This window comes from Zosterops lateralis (assembly GCF_965231275.1).
Source record: "Zosterops lateralis genome assembly, chromosome: 3".
In the NCBI taxonomy this organism is placed as follows: Eukaryota; Metazoa; Chordata; class Aves; order Passeriformes; family Zosteropidae; genus Zosterops; species Zosterops lateralis.
The window spans coordinates 29,704,502-29,720,307 of NC_139764.1; the positions used below are offsets into that span (position 1 = coordinate 29,704,502).

At 37.8% G+C, this 15,806-nt stretch overlaps 1 protein-coding gene across 5 annotated transcripts in view; it reads right to left on the reverse strand.

Moving 5' to 3' along the window:
* SOCS5 (suppressor of cytokine signaling 5) overlaps positions 1 to 15,806 on the reverse strand; it is a 76,236-nt gene that overhangs the window by 39,415 nt on the left and 21,015 nt on the right. For 2 of the 5 annotated variants that reach the window (XM_083856844.1, XM_083856846.1), the window contains exons 2-3: positions 13,197 to 13,288; positions 2,914 to 10,745 (exon numbers count right to left, since the gene is read on the reverse strand). In XM_083856844.1, the coding sequence (XP_083712970.1) occupies positions 9,123 to 10,733 (1,611 nt within the window). In that variant the 5' untranslated portion in view covers positions 10,734 to 10,745; positions 13,197 to 13,288 and the 3' untranslated portion in view covers positions 2,914 to 9,122. Of the gene's footprint in view, positions 1 to 2,913; positions 10,746 to 13,196; positions 13,289 to 15,396; positions 15,595 to 15,806 lie in introns of those variants that run through there. The other 3 variants (XR_014589524.1, XM_083856845.1, XR_014589523.1) reach the window with 3 other exon arrangements.

Genomic DNA, 15,806 nt, shown 5'->3' on the forward strand with positions numbered 1-15,806 from the left:
CAGTCTTGGAAATAGCTCTTTTGAAGTCTGTGCTGGAACTATTTATAAGCACTTTTCCCCCTCTTTTCCTTTACCATCCGATGTAACAAAACAAACAAGCAAACAAAAATCTAGCTGAGGTGACCCAGCATATAGATTAAGACTCCTTGAAGTAAGGAGTCAAGATGAAGCTAAAATCATAAAAAAAGCGCTGAAGCTGTTGCTGTTTCTTGCAAATACTTGAGTTAAAACCCTCCTCACAGAATGTTTCCTGCTGGCTTTTTCCTGAACAGCATAAACACTGGCAGCACTCATCTGATGGTCAGCATTGACTCCACATCTGGAACAGTTTAAGCCACAGCCTTCATGCAAAGTCATGCCCGCAAAGTCAGGAAAGCAAACCTGCATTTTAAAAGAAAAGCTGGATAGCTCAGGCTCAAATGGACATTCAGAAGAACAAGGATGAAAGCGTCCTCCAACCATGAGTACACAACGTGTGTGCTAGGCTGGGGGTGGAGGGAAGGAGAGCATCGTCACAAGCACTACTGGGGCAGAAAAGTATTTGGCTGAAGTATCAAGGCATCTGCACGCCCATAGTATGAATGGCTATACAAGCAACCACTTGGAGGGAAGGTCTGTCTTTTTTCCTCTTGGCACATAATGAAACTGAAGACAAACAGTGTATAAATAAAACAGGGGCTTCTACAGTACAAAATGATAACAATCTCAGCAATTCCTCACCTTGTGCCAGGAAACTCTCCTCGCACACTGCTTGCAGGTTTATCAGCCTTATCAGATTGGACACAAAAAATAAAATGACAAAAGCAAGAAGGCAAAAGCCAGTGTCTCCACAATGGAACTTCTGAGGAGCAAATGCTGCTTTATGTGGGAAAATCCAAACTATGGCTTAACAGAGGCTGGGTTAGGCCATAAAGGGCATATGGCCCTCAGTGCCACACCACTACACACCAGTGTATCATGTATGTTATGTCAGTCATCCCTGAGCAAAAACACTTAAGTGCAAATATACACACCTACCTCAGGTCTATTGCTCACTGAAGGGAGAGTGTCACACACACGATGCTCCTCGCTAGAGCACAAAGTGTTTCACAGATGAATCAAATATCATTGTTCTTCTTCCAAAAAAGGAAAACCTGAGCAGCAACACATCCCACTTAACCCATGTCCAGCCAGTCTGATTCCAAGCAGTTCTTTGTGGCCTTGTGAAGAGTCTTTGTCCCACTCTTGGAATCAAGATGAATTTACATATTCCTATTAAAGTAACAGATGAAATCTACAACTAATGCTATTCTGAAGATCGGAAACCCCGTAAATAGCTATTTTTATTCATTTGATAACTTTTTAGAAGCTGTGAAATCTCTGCTGAAGGTTTACAATCTTGACTTCCCAGATACCCTATGACACCTGATGGAAGAGTGAAAACGGTCTCACAAGCAGGTCACGCCAACATAATTTCATCCACACCCAAGCTATCAGATGTTGGGAAGCTGAGATGTGAAACCACACTAATGCTCTTCACACCACCAGCTGCTTCAGAGGTGAACTGATAACACAAACCTTTTTTATGGATTCACTTATCCAGGTCCTGTGTTTGGTGGCAACAATGCCACTTCAGCAATCTCTACTGTGCTTAGACCTCCTGCATTTGATCTAGGCAACCAAATAAATGCTTACTGAACACTTAGAAGCCCAAGAAAAACCCTACAGGAACATATTATCCTCTGCACAACTTGTGCTAGTGTAACAGACACATTCTTTGCAGAGCCCCTCCTACATTTATTCTATATACTGACATGTTCTCTTCTAGATACCTACCAAGTTATAACAATAGTTTTCTAAGAGACTCCTAAAATTCCCTTCCCTAGGAAAGTGATGCAGAAGATAGTGATTTTAGGAACTTTAGCTTCAGAACAACTAGTGTTTCGAAATCCTTTTGAAATATTACTGTGCCTGTATTTTCCGTAGCTAAATACATAAAATACTTGATATAATATTAGGATATCTGCCATAAGTTTTACAGAATTAGAGCTTAATATTTCAAACCCACCACTATAACAGGCAAATCAATTTCCTTAACTTTCATTTCTTAATCAATTACAGATTTATTGCAGGTGAGTTTAAGACATATAGGCTTCTTCATGTACCAATGAAGCTAAAACTACAAGGGCAATCTCTACATAAAACACCCAAAAACACATGGTTTGTTTTCAGGGTTTCGGTTTTCTATTAGTTCACCAGTGATGAGCTATAAATACTCCAATGGAGCCTAGACTAAATGTATTTTTAGGAGCAGTGGTCTAGAAAATATATAATTAACAAATTAAGAAGCCCAAAATAGTTCCACAGAGCAACCCACGACACTTCTTCAGCTTGTCACATGGTTGTTGCTGTGCCCAGCTATAACTGCTCACCAGCAGCATTTTGCTCAGTTTTCAAAATTAGCTATAGGGTTTGCACAAATTGCTTTCAGAGCAGCTCCCATCAGGCACAGAGGAAAAATACTCTCAGTTTACAGAATGACATCTGCTTCTGATCCTTAGTTTGTGCTCATGGGGGCTGTGCTCTAGAAGACATCTTTATGTCACAAAAACATCCTTAGCCCACAGCTGGAGAGAAAAATGCTTAAAGTGATTTAAGTGAAAACTCGCTAAACTAATTGATGAATTTCAGAGAGTGATAAAACTTCTGAAGACAAAAACTATCTGTGGATCTCCTCGCTCAAGTATTTTAGATTAAACAGAAAAGGACTCTAACAAACATGCGTTACTGATTACTTTAACTACTTATTGTTCTTGACATGTACAACTAAATATTTGTAAAACTATGCATTTACAGCATGGACTTAAAATAAACTCATTAAACCCGCAACTTTTTGCTCCCAAAAAAATATAAAAAGAAAACAATATGGCAGTTTATACCCCGTTTATTAAGACAGAGCCATCTATCACTTAATACACTGGTTGGATAGCCATAAATCACATTATTTTCTTACTCTATTAAGATGCAAGACAGTTTGGCAACCAAATAACAAAGACAAATTAGGCAGGGTGGAAAAACATTTAAGCTGCAGTGAGTTAAAAGACATCTAAGCTGGGGAGACCTAAACCAGCACAGTTATACAAGGTGCTGGCATCAGGTGACGCTCGGCATGGCGTGCTTGCCAGCCAACTCCTCGAGTGCCCAGCAGGCCTGCCAGGCCCCTTCAACTGGAATGTCAGAAAAGGTCCAGGGACCGTCTGGATGCCGCTTTTTTGGACATCTACCAAAGAGCGCACCACCAAAGCTACAGTTTCTGTGTAGGGATCGCATAGTTCTTGGTAAGAATGAAGGCTTCTGGTAAGAAAGTTAATAGTGCAATCTGAATTAATTTGTGCCCACAGTGTCATTATTCATTTTCCCAAAACAGTTTAAATATAATAGTGTAGGAATTTGATATCTCTGTAAAGATATTACAAAGCAGTGCTTATACAGTTGGTGACTACATAGATTCAATTTTAATAAATACACCTCTTCAAGCTTTTGCAAAACTACAAGTATGAAAGTAAGAAGTGACAAAGCGGCCAAGTGCTTCTGTATCTTCCAAACGCTATTAAAATTCTCAGGGCTCAAAGGAGTTCAGATACCCTATCGCACAGGAAGCACACCCCGTGTTCAGTTAAACAGCTGCTCAGGGAAGAGCAAAACCTATTTCTGCTTCCTCTTTGCCAATGTGCCACCAAGTTACAGCTCCTGCTGAGAAGGCAGAGGTTGCTTTACTCCAGACAAGCAAGTTCAGATACGTTTCTCCTTGTCAGCGTGGCTGTGTGCTTAACATGGAAATTTGTAACACGAGCTGTATCGCGCAGAGTTACACACTTTTTTTCCTACTGAAGACAAAAAGGGGTCAAGCACCAGGAGCTTCAGCTCATAAATTCATTGTGTTGGCCCTAGGAAACCTTGCTGGTAACAGCTGTAGCCTTAATGCAAATTTACAAAGTGAACACTTACTCAGCTTGAAAAGCATACACACAACAGTTACCCTGATAACAACAAATACAGTATCAGGTTAACATCCTGTTGATAGACAATTTTTGAAAATGGAATATTTCATAAAATTGTAAATGGCAATGCTTCATTGAAATAACAGATGTAATTTGCTTCTTGAAACAACTATTCTTAAATCAGTCTGGCAACATGCAAGCAAATTAAGTAAAAGCACCAGATTTCTTCTCAGTTTTTAAATGATTGCAAGGTTTAAGTCATCAAGAGATTGTTTGGGTTTTGGTTTTTTTTGTTTCTTTTTTGAAGAGTCTTGATTTAAGACAGTGACAGGGGAAAACTTCTAAAAAGCATCTTCAAGAGATTCTTATCTCACTGCAAAACATTCACTTTATGTATCGTGACATAAAAACATCAAACCTTTTTCTTTTCAAAACCCTCATCAGGAGCAATTTCAATTAAAATAAAAATAATACTTAAAATTCAGACACTTAAAGTCAACTACATTCAGCAGATACAACTCATGGTCAAGCTAAATGATTCTCTCTATATCAACACTGCAAAAAGGGAGAGCAATTAGCAGTGTTACACCATGTTCCATAGGAATTAATACTTTAAAAGCCAACTGATTTGATTTCTATTAAAAAAAAAAAAAAAAAACAAAAAACAAAAAAACCAACAACAACAACAAACAAACAAACAAAAAAAACAGGTATGAAAAATCTCCTTTGGTCACAAGTCCAGAGACAACTGTCTAGGTAAGTGTGACGACAGCAGGAAAAAAAACAATCAACTGGTCCTAATACATAAGTACAGGTGAAGATACAAGTAAGATAATCCTTTTCATTGCAAAGCATGCCATACACAGACAGAAAACAGAGAGAATTTTTAGAATTCCAATATATTAATGCTCACCATATTGGTGTACTTCAGTAGCTTCAAAAAAGACCATGAATGTAAACATGCTTGGAGGCATCTTATTAACATATAAACGTTAATATGTGCCAGATACTTGCAGACTAAGGTTTGGCACATATATGCTCACTTTACAACAAAACTTTCAGAAAACAAGGCTCAAAATGCGCTTTCTTAATTTTAAATGTGAGTTTAAGCGTCTTAAATGGAGAAGTGCTTTTTTAGAAAGAATGAACTAAGGTGCAGTTCATATTTTTCCATTAAATACTGTCTTTCAAGATGACTTAGAACAAAAATAACCACGATGCCTGCAGATTCATCTCTCTGGTACTAAGCAACTTCTGACAATGACAAGTTCTGTCTTACATGCAATTCTGCAGCAGAGAAAAGCTTTAAAACATTCAGCAAATATTTTGGCTTGCACATGGAGACTGGAGCAAACAGGGATTTTATCACAGAAATTCAGAATCTTTGCTTGTTTCTAAGTAGTGCAGAATCTTAAAGTTAAATATGGACTTAAGGATTTGAGTGACATCTGTAAGGCTTGACTTCATATTGCTAAACACTGCAGATAGACACATCTTTTCACAACTATATGCTTCTGATTTAAGGACTATCATTTTGTAAGCAGCAAGTGTTCAAATGTGCATAGTATTTAAAAGTACTGAAATGCAAAACATTAATTTGTAACTTATTTTTCTTCAGAAGTTCCATTCTGACAAGTAAATTATCTGGACAAGTGTCTACTTGCCTTACAAGTATTTTCATGAACTATGCATTCCAAACTGATAAACACCATAGACCTGATAAAACTGGTAAAAGATCCTAAACTCATAGACCCTCCTGTAGACTCAAAATATAGGACATTTTCCTTTCTCCAATTCCCCAGGGATATAAAATACCTTTGTAAGATTCCTCACAAAACCCTCCTATGGAGTAAGCCCTTTCTGCAATAATGACAATCACCTCAAAAGAACACTTGACAAGACTAAGGCTCCAAAACTCATCTGTCGCGTAACCAAATTAGATTGGAATAATACAAGCATACCTTTTTACATTGAATCCTATTGTTCAATTAAAAAAAAAAAAAATCAAGCTGTGGTTTGTGCATCTCTTTAAGACACATTTTAAAGATTTTCTAAAAGAAATCAGAATGAGAAATATGAATGACAAATTAACTATTTGCATTCTCCACCTACTAGCATTTTAATGCCTTTAGAACTGAAAGTGTATTCATTAAGAAGTACACTGCAACTGGAATAGTCAACACTCAAGTCCACCAAAATTTAAAAAGTGATTCATTTTAGCATAACCACATTAGCAAATTATTCTGTATATTTCAGTGAAGCAGAGCTTTTAAAAAAAGTTGTAGAGAAATAGATCATTTCTTTTCTTTGTGTTTTAGGGGAGCAAATCTCTCCATAAAGATTATTTATACAAATGCAAGGGCAAACTTTTTGAGAGAAGGGTTTGGGGTTTTTATTTTTTTTCCCAAAGATTCCACCACATGATTAAAAATTAGATGAATGTGTATGCCTGACCACATTGACAATGTCACAGCTAGTTCATGACAAGCAACTGCAACAGGTGTAAATGAAAAACAGGTCCCTACACTGGGACAAAGCTTGGTTGCAGGCTGACTGTATGACACTAATATTGAAAGCAAGAATTTAAGTAAACTCATCTGGCATTCAGATTTGACTGAGGGAACAGTGAGAACGACACAGTGAAGGTACACTTAGGTGCAATTTCATGCTGGTGACTTTTTCCTCTTTTTATGCTTGGAGCAGATTTTAAACCAAGAGTTGCATATCCAATGACACACACACAATTCGAAACTTAAGAGACCATTAGCACAGTTGTACACATAATTACATAAACTTAGTATTTACATATTCTAAACAAAGTTCCATTTTAACAGTTGAAGTCTTTTAACACATGAAAGAAGATAACCTACTACAAAGAATGTGTAACGGGATCACAAATTTTTCACAAGCATATAAACACATGTTTTAAAGTGCTTTCTGGGTGCTTCAGATTAACCCCTCGCAGTATGAGCTTTTATGTAGTGCTGTTCCAGTCATTACAAAGTTATTTAAATCATTCCTCTTCAGGTGCATTGTGAGTTCAGGAATAATGACAACACCATTGATGTAAAAGCTTTAGGCTCTACCAACATAAACGTATACATTACTTAGGTTCAGATGAAGTTTTCAAATACTTTGGTTTATCATAGCTTGGGATAAATATTTGATAGAACAAAAATTGCACCTTTCCACTCTTGAGTTTGTTTTTTTTTTTTTAACTAAAAAATACCCCAACATAAATTGACAGTATTCTTTGGTAAAAAACAGGACATTTGGCCAGCGTGTGTGTACATCTATTTATTAAAATAGCCTAAAAGTGAACAAATGCCGCTGCTGTACTGTCAATTTACAGGAATAAACATTCCTGAGTGGGGAGTATCAAAATATTAACCTTAGCAGTTACCTATACAACAAGCTGAAACACCTTCAGCAACCATTACAGGGGATCAATAATGTTTTAGAACACTTTTTGCTTAACATTTATTCTCTGCATTACAAAAATCTGTAAAATGCTCTATGCCTGCAGACAAGTCTATTACCTTGCAGCAACTACAGAAATGTTATTCAATGGTGTACACTGTCAAGTTGCTGTAACAAAAACCAAGAATATGGTGTGCTGACCAATTAATACTCAACTGCACAGTACTTGTGCATTACCTATCCTAAATACTAAGAAAAGCCTATTAAAAATTCATTTAACTGCTACAAGTTACATGAATATATAAAAACAGAGCAGATATACAAGTATAACACTGAACATACTGTACTTTATTAGCACAAAAAGCCAGAACAAGGCACAGCAAGCAGAAAAAATACATCAATAGAAGGGTTAGTGTAGCATACAAGAATAACGTTTATTGTACTTGCAGCCAAAATGTTTCCTACCTCGAACAGGTCACTGCTGTAGAGAAGTAAGAAATAAAACACTGTAGCAGCTGGTAAAGAAACTAGGGAGCACTCAGAATTGGTACAAAACATTAAACAGGGGTCAGGGCATTCCAACAAAATTTTAGTGCAAAATATTTAAGACAGAACTACTTCAAGTTCCATCTCCAATTAAATAAGCAAACAGAAGTTAGAATCTTGTTTCTAAGTAATCTGTTGAAACTATCATCAGTGCATATTACTTTAAAACATTTTTAAAAGCGCAGATGGAAAGATATTTACAAATAAAGTGTACCAGTACCTTTGAAACCTGACATTTGTTTCGGATATGTCAGATTTTGTACTCTGATTATAATAATTCAACCACTTGTCATGTTCTCCATAAAAATATCAGATGACTTTAAATAATTAAACATTTTTTTTCTTGTCACTATTACCTTCCATTGTAAGTTACAAGCAGTCAGGCCACCAAAATCTGTTTTGGAAAAAACCCACAACCTTATGTTTCACAGCAATAATCTAATTCTGTGTCCTGCCACAGAAGCAGCAATTCACACTGGAAGGTATTTTTAACTGTCTAAGACAGTATTACTTTTGTTAACAATGCCACTTAAATCTCCAAGTGTTTGTAACAGAATTACAGTACTGAGCAGGCATATTCAAGTCTTAATGATTAGGAAACCTTATATACTGTGAAAAGCATGATTCATCTGTTAGCATCAAAGCACCATCAACTCCTAATGGTCTGCTTCTAATGAACTGCTCTTCATTACAAGAAAATATTCACTAGTATTTGGAAACTTGTTTGTGAGCTAAGTTATTACTCTGAGTAAAGTTTTCAAGAAGAGAATTTTAAAAAAATACTTCAGATATTAGCAAAAATGCCCCATCCAATAAAGCCTTTCTTTAATAGCATTACATGAATGCCCCATGGGAAATGCCTCGTAGTTTCTTCATCCAATTACTACAGCTATAAAAGGGAAACAAAATATTTAGAAATTAGCAAAAATATTTTCATTAGGCCTTAATGAAAAACGTGCAGAAGTGTGTCTGCTTATTGTTTCCAAGAGGCATCACAACTTAGTTTGATTAACAGCAGGCAGCATCTGACAGGATACTAACACTCAGCTTAAATAGGATATTGCAGAAAAGCTAGACGTCGTCGGTGTGCTTGCTGCAGTTTAACTGTAATACACAAAAAAAAAAAAAAAAAAAAAAAAAAAAAAGCATGTTCCAGAAGCTTATTTTGATTTCCATTTACTTTGTTTTTATAGGTTCCCGCTCCAGCCATCGCACCCTGACTTTTTGTTTATAGTGATACTCCTTTAGAAAGTCTTGCAACATTGAGGGTAGAGGAAGGTCATCGATTCCATCGTACGTAGTGCACCTGCAGATTACTGCCCGGCAGATATACTGCAGACTAAAGGGGAAGGTCCTGTTCAGAGATACAGTAAGCAAGGGTTCAAAGAACATGCAAGAGCTGGGGTCTTTGTAGTGTTCCAGAAGCCCCGTGACAGTGGAGGAGTGGAACACACAGGGGTCATGGGCATCGAAGCTGAAGTTGTGGTTCCACTGCTCAATGCGCGCGTGCAGCGAGCGGTTGTAGCGGCGGAAGCTCACCGAGAAGAGGTAGTCCTCCTGCGCAGAATCCCTGAGCAAAAAAGTGCCTTCGGGTTTACCCTCCAGAAGCGCTTCCGCTTCGTAGCGGTCCATGACGCCCCAGTAACACGGGTTACCCGTGATCTGGAGCAAGTCTGGCACGAGGCAGTGGATGTAATCGATCTGAGTATGCACTTTCCAAGCCCCCTGCCTGCTGATATGGCCGTGGCTCTCTCCTGACATCTGACGCTGCTTCTGCCGACGCGACTGCAGGCAGAGCGTTGTTGTGTCCTCTTCGGAGTCACAGTTCCCTGGAGGTGTTATGGTTTTGTCCCCGGTCAGCTCAGTCATACCAGGGGCTAACTTTGGTCCCAGTTTATACAATGGATTTACCTGTGCTGTAGCTTCAAAAGTGTGTATTTGGGCATTGGGAGGGGGATCAACCCCTTCTTCAATACTAAGTCTACGCCTCTCTCTGAGCCTGTCTTCTTCATCTTCTGTGGAAACCAAGGAAGGATCAAATGTGTCAAAGAAAGTTGAATGAGGGCTCACGGGTGCCGTGTGTTGTTTAATCAGATGCCACTTCTGGGCCAGATCTGAGCCTGCAGGAAAAGGGCATTTCTCAAGCATCAGTTCAGAGAGATGGATTTTTCTTTTGTTAGAAAACAGAGGTTTGGACTGTTTGCTGTAAGTTCTCATGGGAAAACACAGCCCAACAGTATCTTGGAGACGCTGTCGCAGGGAACGGCTACCTACTGTCCTGCTGGATACTGCATCCATATCGTGGACTGAGCTCACCCCATACCTTCTCTCCCTCCTCTGCAAACCACTTCGTGTCCTACCAAATCTTTTTTCAGTATCCAAGGAGCTCTGGGTTTTGGTAGAGCAGGAGTGCTTCTTCTTCCCACCCCATGGAGCATGCCGAGAGTAGGAGTCCCTTCGAGCAAGCCTGGCTCCCGTGGTGACACACGAGTCATTCTCCTTCTCAATGCTTATTTCAACAATCTGAGGAATTTCTGTGACACAGTTTTGGTTCCGTCTTGCTGAACTCTTTGAAGGACTTAAGCCTAATTGCAACGCAATGTTTTCTCTCAAAGGGCTGCTGGGTTGTTGTTGAGTCAAGTCAGTTATCTGGATGGCTTTGTCTTTACCAGATGTGCAATTATTGGAGTTCACAACTATACTCTCGTTTTGGCTTCCGCCCTCATGACTAAAGAGATTCTGGCACCTGTATTTGAAATTGTTCCACATCTTTCCCACTTTATCCATGGATTGTGTTATCTAAATTCAAGAGGAGAAAAAATATTAAAAGAAAAATACAGTTTGAAAACATGAGGATACATCTTCAGTTATCAATTAAATTTCAGACCCAAGATGACTATTATTAACTGAATGCAATACATTTTAAGAAGTGCCCTAGTCTTTGCAGGGTTATGTGGAAGCAAGATGCATCACATCATTTTGATATTTAGAAAAATATCCCTATTTTTGAATATTTTCTAAACGAATATTTGGAAAAATCACCACAAAGAAAGTGTTTAGGAAATTACAAACATTTCTCTTTTTTTTTTTTTTTCCTATTTTTCTGTAGGCATGTAGGTAGGTCTGCACAGTTGTATTTGATGCATAGGAAATATACAGTCTAAAATCCTTCATTTTAGGAAGAATTTTTAAGTCATATGTTAGGTATGACTCCCTGTAAAGCTTCCAATAAGCTGCAGTAAAACAAATCCTAAATAAGAACTGCTTAAGTCACTCCAAATTAGGAGAGCAGTTAGAAAAGTCCAATAAGTGCACTGCAAATTTCCAGATACACCATGTAAAAGCAAAAGCTCCAGCTGCAGACCACATAAATTCCAAGACATAGCTTTGCAAGATTAAAAGAATTAGCACAAAAATAGAAATTTATGGGGGAAAAAAACATTAATCATTATTAGATCAGACAATCACCAAAAGACAATTTTAGAATTGTAAAGTCTCTGATACATTAATATAAGCCATACGAAACAGCTGAAAAAAACCCCACCAACCAATGGTCTGGCTTTATTACTTAAGATATAAAAGAATGAAAGAGCCCAAGGAGCTTTTCTATCTTTAGTAAGAACACTTGAAAAGAAAGCAGCTCCACAGCAGAAACACGATGACAGTGAATCATGAAGATACAGTAAAAAGATAAAAACATTAGCAGTGTGTATTCTGAAACTACATCTTTAGAAACCGAGTTTGATAATTGGAACAGGACTGCCAAAATTACAGGACTGCCCTAGGACAGAGAGAAACAGGCTAATTCTGTACTAAAAAAAGTAGGCAATGCCAAGCTAAATTAGATCTAATTAAATTCTGAGAGAAGTGCTAAACTTAAAAGACTAAAATACGTCATCTCATCTAATTTAACTCTTTATGGAAAATGCCCTGTTCTTTGGAAACAGATTATTTTGCAGCAACACTTCTCTGTTGCTGCACTTCTTTTCTGCTCATAACTGGAGAGGAATCTGAAGCAGTGAATAAATGCACATAAAGTGGACGATAAACAAGTTGGCAGCGCTCTGGTGATCCAGCCCAAAAGTCCTTGTAACAGGAGCATGGCTGCAAGCCTATGACTTTATAGCAGAATCCACTGAGACTGAGGAAGAGTCAGAGGCATAGCTTACACAAGAAACATGAAAGAGAATGAATGTGTAACATGACTGTGGTAGGAACAATAAACAAAAGCTTTCTTTCTCCCTCTGTCATCAGATGATCCAGCAGACCCAGTGAGCCAGGTATCCCACTGCTCTAAACAAGACCTTGAGAACTGAGTGTGGATGAAGCAGCTGGGGAGAAGGGGGAAATCAGGTCTTCAGTCCCTGAAGGGTACTGGCACAAGTTACCTACAACACAGTGCTAAGGACAATCTGCACAGCACCCACATGGTTATTAAGGAGGGAGACACTTGCAGAGCAACATTACACATAGAAGATGCTACACAGTTCCATGCATGCATAAAGACTGTAAGCAAATGAGCAAAGAACGTTTTCCTGATAAAAAAAAAAAAAAAAAAATTCCTAAAATAGTTTTTCTTTCTGGAGTTGTCTGGATCAAGCTGAGGAAATTCTAGGAGCAGTAGAACTACTAAAGTCAGACCATATAGAGACTTGCAGGAAGCATCCAACACATATCATGTCATTGCAATGATCATAGCTGTTTGTGGTGTCTCAGAATATCCATGCTGACCACAAGGGAGCACATGTTTGCTGGCTGCCAGCCTGTCAATACAATATATATAAGGTTGACTTCTACACTTTTGTCTCAAGTTTTAAGTTTTTTTATTATCTTCCTAGTCAGAGAGATGTTTAAAATTTTTGAGAAGAGAAAAGAATGAAATACTATTTAAACTCCATTCCCTTGGCTAGTCAGGGTAGCAAATGTACACATTTTTGTGACAATGAACTGGAATTACTTTTCTAACCAAACAATCATATGCTATTCAGTGGTGCCTTTTATTCTGAAATTGCTCTTTATTGCTCATTCTTTGCAGTACTTGTCTAAAGCATCTTAAGACTGTTAGACAAGTGGAAAGTTCTTTACACGTGCCCAGAAAGCTCCAAGAACAAATAAAAATAAAAACCAACAAAACACTCCACCCACAACTTTCCCAGCATACTGGCTTGACAGACTGTACTTCTCAAAAGTTAAATTTAAAAGGTTAAGTACTTTTTGTCACACTCAAAAGAATAAAGATACCTTTCTTACCCAGAAAAGCAAATGAGCCACTGTGTCTTGTCTTCAGAATATACCTCAACATGAACTTTCTAGATTCCTTCTTTGATTTGTGGACATGATTACTACAAAGAGAAAAGCAGAAATTTTGTTAATAGTTAGAATATCTTTTCATTTAGACATTTACTGTTAGTCACTGACATCAAAGGGATATTTTACGATTTATTTCGGAAATGCATCCATGGAACTGCTTGCTCTTTATATATTTTTAATGCATATAAACATAAACAAAAAGCTTCACAGAACTTGCATTTTTTACACATTAACATCATTTGTCAAGTACAGTCATGGGAGGACTCTGAAATAAAACTTTTGACAACCAAGAGCAAAGCCACAGTATCTGGATCATTGAAGTGCCAGGCACAATGGGCATAATCAAGCCTATAAAATGATTTCCCCACATTTTGGTCTCAAGTCCAAAACAGTGATTCCCAAGTTGTGGCTGGCAGTGCTGTCAGATCACACATACTGTCTCTCCTCCTTGTTTCCAGCTGCTACATCACATCAAAAGGCAGCTAAAAATACACACTTTTCTAATATTACTTTTCCAGGTAAGCAACTGCTGTACTCTCCACAAGGATGTTATATGATTGTGAAGCAAGAGCAATATGAACCATGATTCTAAAAATGGGAAAGTGGAATACAAGACAAGTTCTTTATTAAAAGAGTAGGTCAGCACTTCCCTAAAATAATCATCATTGTTTTTCAGAAATCCAAGAGGAGTTGAGGGATATAATATGCTCACACCACTGTCAGAAATCTAACAGTAACAGAACAGAGGAGAATAATTTGCTTCTCCATGCTCGATCCAAGCCCAGGAAAGCAGTCAGAGTTAACAGAAAACACTGGGAACTTACACTAAAGCTTTACATACAGAACAGGAAGAAAAATATTGAAATGTGATGCACATATATGTCAATGAAAAGCTACAGGGTTGAGCAATCACTAGGTGGATATTGAAAGTTAATATTTCTAGGTAGAAACTCCAGAGCAATGGCAGAAAAATCCAAGTATTAGTAGTTTCCATTCACCTCTGGAAGCACTAAAATTGCCGAAACATTTTTAAAGCACTGTTGCTATTGAGAGTCCATAAAAGTAACCTTTTCAGAGAGCAACAGTGTGACAAAGTATTTACACCAGCTGAAGATCAAAGCACAAGTATAGTTCTTTTGCAACTGTAACATTTACTCTTTTTTTGTTGTTGTTGTTCTGCATTATGTTCCTAGCAAGCCTACAAACACAAGACAATCAAACCCATTATAATTGGTTTAGTGCAAGGCCTTAACAGCAAATGGTAAAGTTGCTAGAATAAGGGCTATCCAACTTTAAACAAAACCCTGTTTGAAACATTGGCTCATTCTGAAGTTCGTCTCCTTTCCAAATAAAACCAGCAATGCTGTCTTTACTGGGCACAGGTGACAAAGGGACTGCCAGCTAACCATTTTAACTCATGAAAAATACAAAAAACCCACATGGATGTTTATCCTGAAGTGTCATGCTTAATGGTACTAGCTTTATATATCCCTATTCTTCTCAGTTCAGCTCAGAAACATGAGCAGTCCATGCGCCCACCTATCACATCACCACTGCCAGCCAGCTGACACAGCCTGTTGGACAAACTGCCAGGTGGCTCCAGGAAGGAATGGTTTCTTTGGGAACCAGCCTTCCCTAATGGAAAACAATCTTTTGACTTTGGGCATATTGTCTCAGTTAAACATCTCAGACTTGTGTTAGAATAAAACTTGAGTCACTGGTAAAGTATTTAAAACTCAACCTAGCAATTTTAAATTAGTTAAGTCAATGTGCAACAGACATGTGGTTTCACAGATTTCTTGTGGCAGCACTAAGCTTGACAAAATAAAAATCGTCTCTGAACTGGTTCTAAAGCCATCCCAGTTTTACAAAGGAGCACCGCCAGTGGTTATTCTAGCCTAAACAGGAAATCAATTTCATTCCATCAAAATCCACAAAGTGAATTCAACCATTTGTAGATTTTCTAAGAAAAAATACTCAATTATTTTTCTAAGAAAAATAAATGTTCTACTGATGTTCTTAACAAAATCTCTTTGCAACTAAAAATCATTTCTACCTACTTTGAACTGGCATAAATTATCTTAAAAATAACAGATAATAAGCACTCTACAGGGATTACAGAAGCAATGAGCAGTAGTACCTTAGTGCTATATTCCCATTTGCAGTACATTTAGAGACATTCAAAGGCATGAAGTTTGCATGAATGTAGTCTTCAAGTATTCTGAGTGCACAAATGCAGAGACAACAAGGAGATTTTTAAGCAACATGATAAAGCTACAGTTACAACTTGCTTGTAATCCTAAAATACCACATATTAACAGATTACTGTGAAAACTCAGACCACTCTTTCCAGAAATGTCACAAGATCTAGCTAGAGCTTTCTGCCTGTGACTTTGTAGGAACACTATTCAAAGTCAAGGCTGTGCTCTGTCTGAAAGATAATACACTTGTTCCACTCTCAGTCCATCCAATTTTAAAATTACTCAGCATGGTTTATTATATTCAAAGTACTAACTCCTGACAATGCACCACCTTCACAAAAGATGATAC